This window comes from Dermochelys coriacea, chromosome 2 (genome assembly GCF_009764565.3).
Source record: "Dermochelys coriacea isolate rDerCor1 chromosome 2, rDerCor1.pri.v4, whole genome shotgun sequence".
NCBI lineage: Eukaryota > Metazoa > Chordata > Testudines > Dermochelyidae > Dermochelys > Dermochelys coriacea.
This window is the reverse complement of record NC_050069.1, coordinates 88,291,968-88,309,412: the sequence shown is the minus strand read 5'-3', so window position 1 is coordinate 88,309,412 and position 17,445 is coordinate 88,291,968. Positions and strand designations below refer to the sequence as shown.

The following is a 17,445-nucleotide window of genomic DNA, read 5'->3' as shown; positions in this document are numbered from 1 at the left end:
CACACTAATCCCATTAGGAAAGCATTTTCTGTGCCTATATAAAGCACCATTAAGTATTATTTTATGAATCCCAACAGCTACTAATCCATATTATGGACAAACAAACAGTCTTCAATGTTATATGAAGCATATTTTTCCATTTATAGTGGCAAAAAAGCTGCTTCTTTATGGCTCATTAGGACTCTGCAGATCTTTTACAGGGGAGCAGCAAGAGCCCTTTGAAGAAGATTCTGCACCCTCATCGGCAACCATGAGCACTGCAGTGACCCATCCTTCAAATCAGATGCTACTGTCCTCCAAACTAGCAATACAATAGGATTTGCTAGAGGGATTTTTGCAACAGAACAAAACAAAACATTTCCTCTCCAAAGGGCTGGGTTTGCTTCTTCAAATATATTGTTGGCATGAGGAGTGAGATAGTAAACCTAGCAAATAAGAACGTAAGAATGGCCATACTGCACGAGACCAAAGGCCCATCTAGCCCAGACAATGGCCAATGCCAGATGCTTAGAGTGAATGAACAGAACAGGTAATCATCAAGTGATCCATTCCCTGTCTCCCATTCCCAGCTTCTGGTAAACAGAGGCTAAGGACACCATCCCTGCCCATCCTGGTAATAGCCAGTGATGGACGTATCCTCCATGAATTTATCTAGTTCTTTTTTGAACCCTATTATAGTCTTGGCAAAGAGTTCCACCGGTTGACTTGTGAGTTGTGTAAAGAAATACTTCCTTTTGTTTGTTTTAACCTGCTGTCTATTACTTTAATTTGGTGACCCCTAGTTCTTGTGTTATGAGGAGGAGTAAATAAAATTTCCTAATTTACTTTCTACACACCAGTCCTGATTTTATAGACCTCTATTAAGACCAAATGAAATGGTCTTTCATGTGACTAGCGCAGAATACCTGCTGTAGGAATTGGACCTATTTAGTACATCTTTATAGACAAACACAAGATAAAGGATGGCGAGAACTTGGCAAGAAAGATATGCTTTTCAATAGCTATTCCTGTTATTTTTATATTACAGGCGCAGGTCCATTCTTTTCTAAAGTTCATTAGTACTGCTTAGCTCCAATCGCTTCTGTAATTGTCTGATTCATATTTTGATTTTATTTTCTACCACCCTTTTATTCTCTTGGAGAATTTATAACTGAAATACACTACATAATCTATTCCCTTGCCGAATGAACTCACAGAAGAGCATTCACATCTCTTCTCCCAGCCCCACAAAAAAGCAATACCAATAGAAATGCCCATTTCAGACAAATAGATGTATGGTGTCCTTTCGGGTCTGATTCATCTTGGGAATAGATAAAAAGACTACAAGGCTCTATCTAAACAGGCAAAAAGGATGGGTGTGACACAGAAACCCATTTGTGATTCACTGCTGTGTGTCATCAGGCCTTAATGCATCAGGCCTGACAGACTACATTTAACACATTGTTGTTATTATCTGTATCTAAAAGATGACATGTAATATGTCATTAGAAAATTAATACATCATTGATAATTAATATTCTTGCATGATGTATGGGTGGGTTCAAAGGGTGGGTACAAAGAGTTATGAATAAGTGCTAGAATTATGCTCTCAAAATGTCCTTGGCAAGCAATGCAGTAAGCACCATCTGCCCTAGACAAAGGAATGTGTATTGGTTTGATTGTCATCAGGCAGTGACAATGATGGATTGTAAAGAAAGCTATTAAGTTGGGCAAAGGAAGCATGGCATCTGCTTCCCAGCAAGACAGAGAAACTTTATCTGAGCTATAAAGACAGGGAGACTGAACCTTAAATGATAAGCAACTGAATCAACTAATTGTATAAAATATTTCTGTATTATAAAAATGTATCAAGTAAGGTCTTTTCTGAAAGCTAATGACACACTGGTGATTAACATCATTGTGAAATATATGTGTGAACACTGTATGAAGAAGTATGAATACTTAATGATATTATGCTTTAAAGTATGTGATCAAACACAGGGAAAAAAGTGGTTTTCTGCAAGACAGGAGGGAAGGCAGCTATCTACCGGTCTTCCATGAAATTAAGCAAGGTGTGACCAAAAACAGTGGAAGATCCATTTACATACAAATCAACAGGGGGATGGGAAGACCACAGGAAGGGGAGAACAGCATGAAGTCATACTGTTTTATCCTCAGACTCATGAAGTTTAGGAAGATATAATGAGAGAGAGAGGAGAAGCCAACTTGGCATCCATTACAGGACAGACAGAAGCCAGAGTTGTTCCAAGCTGAGAAAGATGGGTCCTTCAAACAAGGGGTTTGAATTATCTCAGAATCAAAGATTGATAAGGAAACAACAAGCTACAGCCTTTGCTCAAGGTAAAGTTACGTCAGACTCTAGGAAGCATATTTTTAACTTTTGTTTGTTTGTAACCCTTTCTAGCTTTATGCCTTGTGCTTGTGCCTTTTTTAACCTATGCCTTTTTGTTAATAAACTTATTATATTTTTACAATACACCAATTCAGTGCTGTACTTGAAGGAAGGGTGTATTTACCCCAGTTAATTTATTAAGCTGTGATGTGCTTTTGTCTCTTTAAAAGGAGCAAACAAATCCTCATTATTCCTCTGAGTGCTCCAAGAGAAGGCTATTCACTCCAGGACAGATGATTTGGGGGGAAATTCAGGACTGGAAGTATGCGTAAATTCACCCCTGCATAAGTTCACTGGATAATAGAGATTAGAGAGGGGCGGTTGTGTTGTAGACAGGCTGCTGTGGTCAGGGAAGTGAACCAGGGCTGCATAGCACACAGCCACTCAGGATACCGCCTGTGTCAAGAGAAGAGACTCACAGCAGCACAGCATTTTGAGGTACTCAGGATTACAGAGCAGGCAGCGATACAATCTGTCACTGGTCTGGATTGCACCCCAGAACATGGCAACAGGTTCTCAGGCACAAAAGATTGGTTTTCTTCCAATAAAGTTAGCTCAACTAGACTGAAAATCAACCTTTTAGATGTAGACCTTGTTTAACATCTTCAAGTTCATATGAGCTAGTCATGTCAAAGCCCTAATCCTCAGGTTGGAGTCATTAATCCTGGCTTCCTTCAGTAGGCACACAGGTAAGGACACCCTTTTAGTCCAGTTCCTACTTCCACTATGCTGGCCTTAGATACCTGGAAGCATTCCCCCACAGTTTTTAACCTACAATTAGTTAGTTTTCCCAACAATGCATATTCAAAGCAGTCTTACAGCTAGTCAATATATAGCTCCCTACCAAGCTGCACCAACCATATTTCAATTTCTTTCTCCTCTCTTTTCAATGTTTTATAGAATACTAAGATATCCCAGTTGCTAAGGCTTTCCAGTTACCACAAGTAGGCACCCCTTTTCAAAAGACTGTGGTTGCTACATAACTTCCATGAGCTTTTCTGTACAGATAAGTTTACATTCTTCCTTCTTTTAACTCTATAAAAAAGCAATACAGTTAATACCCATGCTGCTCACTTTCCACCACTTAACTATCATTAATTTCAAAATGTCAAACTCTAAAGTCACTGCACCTAAAGTTCATGTAGGAAGCTCTTGGCTATTCATTCAATAAGCTAGCAAGTCAGATACAGTTTCAAAAAAGCAGAAAAGGAAAAGCTTGTTTAGGCCCTGGTTAAAGTAGTTATTCACAGCTACAGTGCTGTACATGTCATCTTAAAAGTTAGCCTTGCATTTATTTATTTTAAAGAATTCTTACTTTTTCACTTCTTCTTCTGTTCTCAGATGGGCTACAATGATGGTGAGATGCATCGTTTGAACAGGAATTAGAGCTCTCAACAAGTCAGGTTCTTTAGTGAATATTAGCTCTTGGACATCTTCAATTTTGTCCAAAATCTGCAATGCAATAAATAAAAAGGAGAAAACATCATTTTACGTTTAAAAAAGGCTTATGGCTTGCTGTAAGAATTTCCATAAAACTGTAGCCTGCAGTTTAATGCAGATTAAGGCAGCCAGGTTTCTCCAGTTTTAGAAAACATGAATGTACAGCTCAAAATCTCAAGTAAATGGATCATGTCACTCAAAGGGCAAAATTCTATCTTCAAATATATTTGTCCAGCCCATTAACTTCAATGAAGTTGCACAGGTGTAACAGTAGAATTTGTATATCAAAATAAATTCAAAGGTCAAACTACTTTCCTTTAAAATCCTGTGGGCTAAATTCAGAACTGGTGTAAGCAGGTGCTAATTCCATGGACTTTACAACAGCTCTGAATTTGACCTTAAGTGTGCTGGTTTAAAGTCATAAGTTCTGTGAAAATATTAATGTGATCATCATGCAGTTGTCAGTTGTTAATAGACTGTGAAAATTGAATAGCATTTCCATAATTAATTTTATGCCATTTTCTGATTACAAGTTTGAACACAGATGAAATTGATGTCTCTTCCCAAAAGGAAACTAACGGCAAACAAAATAGTTCATCTGACTAAATGTATTGTTCCTTGAGATAGCATTTTGTAGAGCTGCAGGCAATTTTTAGCTCTTCTGGGTCTATTTGTATCTTAATGTAATTGACTCAATGAAAAGTGAGGGAATTCTTTTGATAAGGGTTAGGAATAAGAAAAATGAATGAGAAAAAAGAAAAGGGAACTCTAGTACACAGGAAATTTAGCACATAATGGAATCTTCTTATAACGAAACTCTTTGTAGATATTTAAATTTCCATATGGATCCAATTTGTAATTCGTGTGTGCATGTGTATGAGAGAGAGAGAGAATTTGTAAGGATTCCACCTATGGATGGCCCTGCCCCAATTTTTGCTGGGTTTTCCCCAGAGTTATTTTCATCCCCGGGAAGTCCCAGAAATCTAGATGGGAAAGGAGGGCAGATAAAAGATTAGGAACCAGGATTTTGGTGGAAAATCAGAGAGCTGCCCTCATTGGTAGGTGACCCTGTCAGGGAAACCACAAGATAATACGAATGAGTGGAGACCCAGAGATGGCCCCCAGTATGAGTGGAAGCACCCCAAGGGATGGAGGAGAGACCAATCCAATAGATTCAGGCCAGATCGGTCCTGCACGCGAGTGTTTTGGGCAGGATGAAGCCTATAACCCACTGTATTTGAATGTGAGGGAGGTGGTGGTAGAGGTAAATGGCGTGCCAGTAGAAGGGAAAAAACAAAGGCCCAGGGCCATACTATATAATCAAGCAGGATCTGTTGTACCGAGTAGTGCCAGTACAGGGGGAAGTAGTAGAACAGCTCTTGGTGCCACGAAAGCACACAGCGGCAGTTTTAGAGTTAGCTCACAGTCATCTGTTTGGGGGACACTTAGGAGCAAACAGGACCCTGGATAGAGTCCTAAGGAGGTTCTACTAGTGGGGTATGGGCAGAAGTCCAGCGCTATTGCGCTTCCTGCCCAGAGTGCCAGCTGCATAGCCTCCGACCTCAGTTAAGAACCCTGTTGGTACCCTTGCCTGTAATTGAAGTCCCTTTTGAAAGGATAGCCATGGATCTAGTGGGCCCACTAGAAAGATTGGGCTGGGGCCACCAAAGCATACTTGTCATCCTGAACTACGCTATACGGTACTCCAAAGTCATTCCTCTAAGAAACCTCGCATCCAAGGTGATGGAAAAAGAACTGGTCCAGGTTTTTGCTAGGGTAGACATCCCTAAGGAGATACTGACAGACCAACGGACTCCCTTCATGTTGAGAGTAACGAAGGACTTATGTACCCTGCTCCGCATCCAAGCCTTGCAGACCTCGGTCTATCTTCCCTAAACAGATGGTCTGGTTGAATGATTTAACTGAATGCTCATGATCCAAAAGGTGGTCCAAGACGGAAAAGACTGGAATACCCTCCTACCGTACCTGATGTTTGCAATACAAGAAGTTCCCCAGACATATAGTGGATTCTCCCTCTTTGAGCTACTGTATGGACACCGTCCATATGGCATATTAGACATCGCGAAGGAGGAATGGGAGGAACAACCCAACCCAGGGAAGAACGTCATCACACATGTGGCTCAGATGAGAGAACAAATAGCCCAAATGTTCCCCATAGTATGAGAGCATTTGAAGAAAGCACAAGAGGCCCAGCAAAAGTACTACAACTGTCAGGTGAAAACACGGAAATTTCAACCAGGAGAATGGGTGCTGGTGCCGGTACCAACACCAGAAAGCAAGCTTCTGGTCAGCTGGCATGGACCCTATGAGATTGCGGAAGCCATTGGAGAGGTGAATTATAAGGTGAAGCAGACAGACCGCCGAAGGCCAGAGCAGATCTACCATGTCAACTTACTGAAACCCTGGCTCGATCGGGAGACTTGCCTGGCCGTCCTGCCAGCTTCACCCCAGGCAGATGGCCCACAAGGACAGGTAAGGATATCCCCCAAATTAGCCCCAGAATAACAGCAGAGGTCATCAAGAGGATCCAGTGGAACCAAGATGTGTTCTCAACACAATCAGGCCATATGATGCTGATCCAACACCACATCATCACCTGTCCAAAGCAAGGGTGGCAATAAAACCAGATCATGTAGCAGAGGCAAAAAAAAAAAAAGAAATTAGGGCAGAAGTAAGGAAGATGATGGAACTCAGGGTGACTGAGGAATCACACAGCCAGTGGTCGAGCCCTATTGTCTTGATCCCCAATCCTGACAGCACCCTGAGGTTTTGTAATGACTTCCAGAAGTTAAACGAGGTATCCCAATTTGATGCCTATCTGACACCATGTATTGATGATCTGGTGAATAAGTTAGGCAAGGTCCAATACTTGACAACCTTGGACTTGACAAAAGGCTACTGGCAGATCCCCCTGGCTGAGGATGCCAAGGAAAAAAAAATCACCTTCTCTACACCGGATGGTCTTTTTCAATATACTGTCCTCCCTTTTGGGCTCCATGGGACCCCTGTGACTTTCCAACCGTAGATGGACAGATTACTTCGACCCCATGTCAAGTATGCTGCTGCCTATTTAGATGATGTAGTAATCCATATCCCTGACTGGGAGACACACCTTGGGAAAGTGGAAGTGGTACTAAATGCTTTTAGACAGGCTGGCCTCACCGCTAACCCATCCAGATGTGCCATAGGGCTAGCCGAGGCCAGGTACCTCAGGTATGTAGTCAGAAGGGGCCTGGTGAAACTCCAATGGAACAAAGTGGAGGCAATAGAGAAACGGCCCCGACCAATCCACAAGAAGTAAGTCAGAGTGTTTTTGCAGATAGTGGAGTACTATCATCATTTCATCCCTCACTTCGCCATGAGGCCAGGGCCTCTGACCTACCTGATAAGAGCTTGGGGCCTGGAGATATTTAAGTGGACCGAGGCAGTGGAAGAAGCTTTCAGAGACCTGAGGGACAGCCCTTTGCAGTCATCCAGTGCTCATAGCCCCAGATTTCAAGAAGGAATTCATTCTACAAACTGATGCCTCAGAGGTAGGACTTTCACAGATGGTGGGGGATGAAGAGCACTCGATCCTTTACCTCAGCCGGAAGCTCCTGCCCAGGGAGCAACAGTATGCCGTAGTAGAAATGGAATGCCTAACAGTTAAATGGGCCTTGGAGACTCTAGGGTACTACCTACTGGGGTGGCGATCACCCTTGTGACACATCATACCCCACTTCAACGGATGCACACAAACAAGGAGAGGAATGCACAAGTGACTAGATGGTTCCCATCTCTACAACCTTTCCACTTCTGGATACAGTATAGAGCTGGAAGCCAACACGGCAATACGGATGGCCTGTCATGACAATACTGTCTCTCGTCCCAAGTAGCCCAACCCCATGGTATTGAGCCGGGGGAGAATGGGGGCAGGCAGAGAGGTTGTGATACACCAGATCCAGGGAGCAGTGGTAGAGGGGAGATATATAAGCCTTCGGCTAATTAAGGCGTGGTTCCCTGTAGACTAGGGAACAGTACTACAGGTTAATTGGAGCACCTGAAGCTAATTAAGGCCATGTCAGGAACCTAATTTTAAAAACTCTGCTTCAGAGAGACAGTGTGGAGTGATGAAGGAGAGAGAACTGGAGTTTGGAGGTATGTTGCTGAGAATTGAAAGACCCGAGAATGGGAGGAAGGGAGATCCTCCCCCAGCATCAAGGACCGAGGGTAACCCTACCCAGAGGGTAGAGGGTAAGAAAGCCGCCGGGGTTGAGAGGGGCTGGGGCTCAGTGAGAAGCAAACCCAACCCCTCCCTTCCCCCACTTCCCTCCTCTACTACCCACCCTGGCCACTAGCAGGACCCTCAGGACCCAAGAGCAGGGGCAAGGGGTGGTGCCCTAACCCCTCCCGCCAAGAAAAGTGTGGGACCCACCATACCAACATCAGACATTTTGTCACAGTCTTTACCAATGATCACCCCTCTAGCTGGGGATCTCAGCTGGGAACAGTTGAGGCATTTTCATAATATTGCCCATACCCCTGCACCCTCCACAAACAGACTTTAGTATGTGGAGATTAATTTTTATCTCTTTCCCTCTGGACCACACCGAGGTTTTCAGGGTTCCCAGGGCAAAATCAGAAACAGGTCTTTCCACCTTTCCAAAAAATTACCATGGAGAAGAAAGAGTTAAAGAAGAATACTACTGAAACTTAAAGCTGATTATTATCATAAAAGACACATCACATCATTGTTGGCTGAACTGAACCATACCGCTCTATGGGCTAGACCAAAAGTGAAGCGGAAAGCTACGGCCTATGAAACTATAGAGCTGATGCGTCAGTAGTAGTTTTACCATAAGGAATGGAACTGTACTCTGGACTGTGAAACCAGTTCTAACTAAAATATGTAATTTGCTTTTTTGCTATAACTACAAGATGTAATTGGATAAGGTGTGTTGTGCGACTAAAATAAGAAATTAATAGTAGACAAAGTATATCATATATTACTAAAATGCTTTGTATTTATGCTGAATTATAGAACTAAGAATTGTTCTCATGCTTAAATTTATTATGGAAAAGTACTAGTAACTGAACTGTTGCAATCTCTGTTTTTTGTATATGTAGCTCTTTTCTTTGTATGTGTGCAATCTGTCAGAAACTAAGATGTATGTTCTGGTGAGGCTTGTGAGATATGCACCATCTGCCAGGAATGGATAATTATCTGTATTGGTTTAGGTTGGTACAGACACCTCTATGTCTTGTAAAACATGTATGAACCAGACAAGAAAAAGGATGAAGAGTTGTGCTAATACAGTGGAATTTGAGGATTTTCCATCTGTTATAAACAAGCAGAGTATAAAACAGGCAGTTTCTGTAATCATTTTGGGACAGACTAGATGCTGCAGGACTGTTTCCCAGAGATTGATAATGTATACCCTCTCTGTATTATGCTGATTTATCTTTGATTAATAAATAGATAACCCAGGCTCAGAATTGACCCCATTCATATCAATATCATGATTATCTTTTTTTAAGCAAACCTATTTATGACACTACCATAATTTAGGCTCCTTGCAAGACTGCACAGTGTTGATAGCATCACTAAGGTCAATATGCAATCTTTGCCCATGGTAGATCAAAGGCAGCTTTAGGCAGCTTTTTTTAAAATCAGGGCCAACCTGCTAAAGGAGTGTTCTACTTCAGAAACTGAAATCAGTGTTGGGACAAAAATCCTTATGGCAATGCAAGTGAGCCTAAAACGACTACACAGTCCTTTTTCGTAAATCTTGTTTGACAACTTAATTGAAGCCACTTTCAAAATAGTATCCCTCTCTCAGCTTGTTTAAAAGGTGACATTCAACAAAATCCCCATGAAACATTGATGGGATGAGCACTCTTCAGGGGATCCCATGATCCCATACCCACTGCCTGTGGTACAGTGGAAAGGGGCCATCCCTGTCACTGCAGTGTACACTAGCTCCACCCAAGTTAAAGCTAAAGCCGCAGAGGGACAATTCAGCTGCATACCCAGGAGGATTCCCCAGCTGAACTGGAGACAGCCCTGCCCATCACTAGAATAATAGCTCTTTTTAATCATGGATCTCAAAGTACTTTATAAAGGAGATTTATCCCCATTTTGCAGATGGGGAAACTGAAGTGCTGAGAAGGAATTGATTTGGATTTGGTCATTCAGCAGGATAGTGGCATAGCTGGGAAAAGAAACCCAGACTCCTGAGTCCCAGTGAAAAGTGATGAATCAAACCTCTTCTGAAGGAGAGACCAGCAAACCAACCATTGGTAACTGAAAGTTCCCTCAATTTTGCACCACCTCATCTCCTCCTTACCACATGGGAAGTCCTTGACTGACTTCAAATTATATGACATTACACCATTCCCCCTCGTATGGAATTTTAAACCATTTTATTTCACCTATAAGGAAGCTTGGCAATGAAGCTAGTGACCCCGCCCTCTGCTCAATAGGTTACTCTTCCTTCAATTACAACATCAATGTGATAAGGGTGCGTGGGAGAGGAATTCTGCTGGCAAAATGGGACTCTAAGTCAGCCTGAAGATTCCTACCCAGACCCCGCACTAACTAATTTGAGGGCCAATTTTAATTCACAGAGCTATGCCAATGGGAGGCTTCATCTTCTCTGTGGCCTTTGAAAAGTTTAGTTCCATGTTTAGTGGTCAGGGAATCAGGATAGAGGCAGGTTGAGCATTATGTTGATGATTTTCTTTTTGTAGGGGAAGTAGGGACTGTATCTGTTGAGAACATTTCACCCACTGGACAGGATATGGGGAGTGCCAATAGCAGGAGAAAAAGAGAAGGCTCTGACCCTGTTTCCAAACTGGTATACTTTGGGGATTAAATTACACACAGCAGTGAGTGTTTCTTGCCTCCGCTTTTTAAAAACTGCTCCTTTAATACATGCCTAGTGGTGGCTACAATGGGAATTACCAGGCCTCATCATTATATTAAAGTAACCCAGGAGAAGTAATAAGACTTAAAGGTTTGAGATGGGTTTTTTTAGAATACACAAAAGGGTATCCTGGTGTAATGAGAAAAGGAGTACTTGTGGCACCTTAGAGACTAACAAATTTATTAGAGCATAAGCTTTCGTGAGCTACAGCTCACTTCATCGGATGCATTTGGTGGAAAAAACAGAGGAGAGATTTATATACACACACACACAGAGAACATGAAACAATGGGTTTATCATACACACTAAGGAGAGTGATCACTTAAGATAAGCCATCACCAACAGCAGGGGGGGAAAGGAGGAAAACCTTTCATGGTGACAAGCAGGTAGGCTATTCCAGCAGTTAACAAGAATAGCAGAGGAAACAGTGGGGGGGGGGGGGGGGAGGGAGAAATACCATGGGGAAATAGTTTTACTTTGTGTAATGACTCATCCATTCCCAGTCTCTATTCAAGCCTAAGTTAATTGTATCCAGTTTGCAAATTAATTCCAATTCAGCAGTCTCTCGTTGGAGTCTGTTTTTGAAGCTTTTTTGTTGAAGTATAGCCACTCTAAGGTCTGTGATCGAGTGACCAGAGAGATTGAAGTGTTCTCCAACTGGTTTTTGAATGTTATAATTCTTGACGTCTGATTTGTGTCCATTCATTCTTTTACGTAGAGACTGTCCAGTTTGGCCAATGTACATGGCAGAGGGGCATTACTGGCACATGATGGCATATATCACATTGGTAGATGCGCAGGTGAACGAGCCTCTGATAGTGTGGCTGATGTGATTAGGCCCTATGATGGTATCCCCTGAATCGATATGTGGACAGAGTTGGCAACGGGCTTTGTTGCAAGGATAGGTTCCTGGGTTGGTGGTTCTGTTGTGTGGTGTGTGGTTGCTGGTGAGTATTTGCTTCAGATTGGGGGGCTGTCTGTAAGCAAGGACTGGTCTGTCTCCCAAGATCTGAGAGAGTGATGTGTCGTCCTTCAGGATAGGTTGTAGATCCTTGATGATGCGTTGGAGAGGTTTTAGTTGGGGGCTGAAGGTGATGGCTAGTGGCGTTCTGTTGTTTTCTTTGTTGGGCCTGTCCTGTAGTAGGTGACTTCTGGGTACTCTTCTGGCTCTGTCAATCTGTTTCTTCACTTCAGCAGGTGGGTATTGTAGTTGTAGGAATGCATGATAGAGATCTTGTAGGTGTTTGTCTGAGGGGTTGGAGCAAATGCGGTTATATCGTAGCGCTTGGCTGTAGACAATGGATCGAGTGGTATGATCTGGATGAAAGCTAGAGGCATGTAGGTAGGAATAGCGGTCAGTAGGTTTCCGATATAGGGTGGTGTTTATGTGACCATCGCTTATTAGCACCGTAGTGTCCAGGAAGTGGATCTCTTGTGTGGACTGGTCTAGGCTGAGGTTGATGGTGGGATGGAAATTGTTGAAATCATGGTGGAATTCCTCAAGAGCTTCTTTTCCATGGGTCCAGATGATGAAGATGTCATCAATGTAGCGCAAGTAGAGTAGGGGCATTAGGGGACGAGAGCTGAGGAAGCGTTGTTCTACGTAAAAGAATGAATGGACACAAATCAGACGTCAAGAATTATAACATTCAAAAACCAGTTGGAGAACACTTCAATCTCTCTGGTCACTCGATCACAGACCTTAGAGTGGCTATACTTCAACAAAAAAGCTTCAAAAACAGACTCCAACGAGAGACTGCTGAATTGGAATTAATTTGCAAACTGGATACAATTAACTTAGGCTTGAATAGAGACTGGGAATGGATGAGTCATTACACAAAGTAAAACTATTTCCCCATGGTATTTCTCCCTCCCACCCCACCCCCCACTGTTCCTCTGATATTCTTGTTAACTGCTGGAATTAGCCTACCTGCTTGTCACCATGAAAGGTTTTCCTCCTTTCCCCCCCTGCTGTTGGTGATGGCTTATCTTAAGTGATCACTCTCCTTACAGTGTGTATGATAAACCCATTGTTTCATGTTCTCTGTGTGTGTGTATATAAATCTCTCCTCTGTTTTTTCCACCAAATGCATCCGATGAAGTGAGCTGTAGCTCACAAAAGCTTATGCTCTAATAAATTTGTTAGTCTCTAAGGTGCCACAAGTACTCCTTTTCTTTTTGCGAATACAGACTAACACGGCTGCTACTCTGAAAACTGGTGTAATGAGTGGCTGCTGCCTTCAGGTCGACTCGAATGCTACAGGAGGTATGGGTGGCAAAGTGTATTTCCCAGGGACTGGTATGGTCAAAGAATCAAATCATGAAGGACGTCATATTTCTGCAATTTTTTTCCCTCTAACCCTACTGGCCATCACTCCTTGGGACTTCAAGTTCCAAAACAAGCAGGTACACTTCTGCAGTCATTTAAAGTGGCCATTGGGTAGATTGCAGAAAACCAGTTACTATTTTGATTACAAGATTTAAACGGTGGACATAGTAGAGTCCATTGGGCCAGCAGAGGGGCATCTGTCTAGCATGAAGGCTGCCAGCTAGGTTTCCCCCATTTGACTGTCTATCTGAGGTGGCCGGGAAGAAGCGGCATTTGGGGGAGGGGGACCAGATAGTGCCCCCTCTGCCACTAGCAGACTGATTTCATTCCCTGCATCATTATTCATCTGAGGTAGAATGATTTAGGCCTAGCAAAAGGGGTTAATTTGATAATTGGAATAAAGAGGAATATTAGCCCTATCGAGATCTCAATTCCCTGGTGGGAAGAGTGATTTCCTATGTGGGAATTAAGTATGCCTCCCCAGCACAGTTTTGAGACGATGGAGTACATTTATGTGGGGTCAGACAATTTGTGGCAGGACCTCCATGCTACATGGATTCCTTTCTAGCTGGCCAGCAGAGTAGAGAAGGACCTCTAAAGTGAATACTGTCATCTGTTGTGGTGGTTTCCACTGTGGTTGGTGAGTTAGAAGGAGTCTGACTGCAGTACCTATAACCTAGTGGGCTGCTTAGAAATTGGTTCTGAGCACAACACTGTATGGTAAGGGGGTCTGTCCAGCTTGTGGTTCCCCCACTCATTTCTACTACCTCTGGTGTTGAGGAGGCGAAAAGATCAGGATCCAGTGACAGGTGCGAGATTGGAGAGAGGACATGGCCTTCACACTCACCCTCAGGTTCAGAGTACATGGGGACCAGTGGTGCTTCATATTGGAATAACTCTGCCAGGTAGTTTGGGGTGGTTTACACTAGTGTAGTGGCATGGCTGGAGCAGCTCCCCCTGGTGGATCTTCCAGGTGCCCCAGCACAACCACGGGTCTCCCAACAGGAAGAAGTTACAGTCTCCAGTGTCCACTGAGGTGGAATGTAGCCCACTGGCTAATTGTCCATTCAGTTCTATCTCTTTCTGGGTAGTTGGAGGGGCTGAATGAAACAAAAAGCCAGTGTAATACTGGGGTATCCACCTGTCTTTGCATAGGGTATCCCTGCCTTTTGCTGCAGGCTTGGTTCCCAAACAGTCTTTACTCATGTATCACTCACTCCTTGGGATCTAACTGTTTCTTCCAAGTGGTTTCTCAGACTATCAGGCCCATCTTCCCTTAACCCTGAAGGCTAAGCTCCCTTTAGCCAGAGAGGCAGAACTCCATCCTGGCCAGTCAGGTTCTCTCCTTTTATTCCCTTTTCAGGCTTGGCTGCACGTACAGTAGGGTGAGACTAGCTGAGCCCAGAGGCTCTCTTTAAAGCCTTCTCTCCTGGTGTGGGGCCTCTCTACCCCATCACACCCAGTTAGGTAATAGGTTTAATAAAGTTGTGGCCTCCACATTGAATCCTATGATGTCTGTATCCATGCCCACAGGTTTTCATAAAACATACAAACTGTTGTTAAATCTTGTTTTTAAACAAGCAGAACTGGGCCAACTATCTCTGAGAAAAAAATATAGTAATTGGGAACAGCACAGGCTTTTGCTAATCCTGTTCAGTTGATAATGATGTGCAAATAATTCCTCTACCACGGGCAGTTGAAATAAATCTTGTCCTTGACACATCTAAAGAGGATTCATAGTAAACATTCCTACTACTTTCCTTAAAACAGGAAGGAAGTTCAGGTAATAGAGTTTTCTTAACCTTATAGCCAGGCTCAAATCCAACTCTTGACCAATCTTGAAATTATTACACAGTAATCTATGATATCCTCCTTAAAAAAAATAAAATCTCAGCTCTGGTGCATAAATGTGTTTTCCAAACCACTTTTTAGTACAAACACACATAGAGGTGAGCAAGCCACCCCTTCCTCTCTACATGCTACAACTAGTTAACTAAAAAATACTATTACCAGAGTTGCAAATGCTCACTGACATCACCCCTGATGAAAGGGAACAACAGAAGTTAAAAAGAAAACCCATGAAATAAAATCTCCATATTTACCAATGCAGAAAAACAAAATTAGGGCACTATGGGGCCTGAAAAAAAACCTGAATGTGATGCAAACAACAGGCATAACTTTACCAATATTTTAGAATAGTCAGGTATGCATATATAACACTTTTACTTAATTAAATCAGCTACTTGAAAATACCTGGTCATTTGTTATTGGGATAGAGACAAAATAATTTGGCATCTCTCTCAGGTGTTTCTTATACATTGTTTGTTTATCTTGCCCCTGGCCCTGCTGCTGCTCCATCTCCATAGTCTTCAGCCCTTCCTCTTCTTGGCTTGGCTTTTGCAGATCCACTGCCTGCAACCCTTCCTCATCTTGGCTGTGGTCCTGCTGCTGCTCCAGCACTTCTGTCCCTTTCTTGTCTTGGCCTTGCTTCCCTTCCAGCTCCCTTGGCTCTCTCTCATCTTCAGCCCTCACTTTTGACTCACTCTCATCTAGGTTCTGCTGCTGTTCCATGGCCTTTGACCTTTCCTTATCTTGGCTCTGGTCCCGCTGCTGCCCTGTTGCTTCTGTCCCTTCCTTGTCTTGGCCCTGGTTCCCTTCCAGCTCCACCTCCTTTGGTTCTCTCTCATCTTTGGCCATCACCTGTGATTCTCTCTCATCTTGGTTCAGCTGCTGTTCCATGGCCTTTGACCCTTCCTCATCTTGGCTATGGTGCTGGGTCTGAGTTACCTGGGACCCTTTCCTGTCATAGCCCTTCTGCGGCTGCACCTCCACAGTCACCTGCAAGGATGCTCCTCCTTGGCTCTGCTGCTGTGGCTGCACCTGTACAGTCACCTGAGGGGCTGCTCCACCTTGGCCCTGCAGCTGCACCTGCACAGTCACCTGCAGGGATGCTCCTCCTTGGCTCTGCTGCTGTGGCTGCACCTGTACAGTCACCTGAGGGGCTTCCCATCCTGGGCCCACCTGCTGTGGCTGCACCTGCACGGTTATCTGAGGTGCCTCCCATCCTGGGCCCTGCTGCTGCACCTGCACGGTCACCTTTGAACCTTTAGCAGCAGGGTTCTGCTCCTGTGTTACTTCTTGATTCTCCTCTGTCCCCTGTCGCTGCTGCTCCATCACCTTCGGCCTACGGCACCAGAGTTTTCTCCTCCAAAGTTGGCTCCTCCTCCAAAATTGCCGCCTCCCTTTTCGGGGCTTGAAATCATTTTTTAAAGGAACTGAAACAGATGGCAGAACACGTCCATTATTTGCAAGATACAGAGATAGTTACATGCCAGTAATGCATTATGGACCCAGTTTTATAACCCTAACTCATGCTGAGCAGAACTCACCGATAGTCCCAGGGGTGTCAATGGGACGACTCCCATGTCACCCAACATAAACAGGCTCTCTAGAAAAAGCTACAGATGAAGTTGTCCAGCATCCCATAAGAGTGGACAAAAACAAATGGCCAAGTTCACCAATGATGGAATTCCACTTCTGCCAATGGAGTGACACCAGGGATTAATTTTATCCTTTATCTTATTTACCTGGAGATGTAATGTTTGATATCACATATACAAGGAGCAGCTTGGTCTAGTGAGTAGAGTATTGTACTGGAAGGCAGGAGATGCAAGTTCTATGTCCAGCTCTGCCACTGACCTGCGGTATGGCCTTGGGCAAGTCATTTACTCTTTCTGCCTATTACTCCTCCCATCTTTTGCCTGTCTTGTCTATTTAGATTGCAATCTCTGCAAGACAGGAGCTGTCTCTTGCAACGCATTTGTACAGTGCTGTGGAAGCCCAATCTCATTTGGGGCCTCTAGACACCACAGTAATATAAAACAACTATGTAGAAATAAACTTAAAAGAAGATTAAGGTTGTAAATTCAAGCACTCAGAAGCAAGGAAATACTAGAATTATGGTTGTTAATGCAGCCTTAATTCTTCCCCCTTGCGTGCATGATGATACAGTCTTTAATTACATGATCACATAATATTTTTCCTACAGTCTTCATTCGGTGTCCTCTCCATCCCTGTTCCCTGTATTGTCCTCCTTTATCCTGTCTCCATTCCCCTCTGCCAGCATCATCCCCCTTCTTCTTTTGTCCCAGCCTCATCTTACCTACCGCTCTTTCACCCTCGCTCTGCATTCCTTCCCCCCCACTCTGCCTGGGCACCAGAAAGTGCAGCACTGACAGCATAAGAGAGAGAGTCTCCCTGCTCTTAGTTTCAATGACAACCACAGCAGCCACTAGGAGCAATTCCAGGAAAAGTCCAGCTCAGTAACTTCAGCTGCAGGACGGAGCATGTTCAGTGCA

At 43.6% G+C, this 17,445-nt stretch overlaps 1 protein-coding gene across 5 annotated transcripts in view; it reads right to left on the bottom strand.

Annotated features, from left to right (window-relative positions):
- The window catches only part of LOC119850414 (bromodomain-containing protein DDB_G0280777-like), a 66,053-nt gene that overhangs the window by 19,337 nt on the left and 29,271 nt on the right, over nt 1-17,445 (bottom strand). For 4 of the 5 annotated variants that reach the window (XM_038388340.2, XM_038388341.2, XM_038388338.2 and 1 more), the window contains exons 3-4: nt 15,341-16,362; nt 3,708-3,844 (exon numbers count right to left, since the gene is read on the bottom strand). In XM_038388340.2, coding sequence (XP_038244268.1) covers nt 3,708-3,844; nt 15,341-16,362 — 1,159 coding nt within the window. The remainder of the gene's footprint in view (nt 1-3,707; nt 3,845-15,340; nt 16,363-17,445) is intronic. The other variant, XM_043508076.1, reaches the window with a different exon arrangement.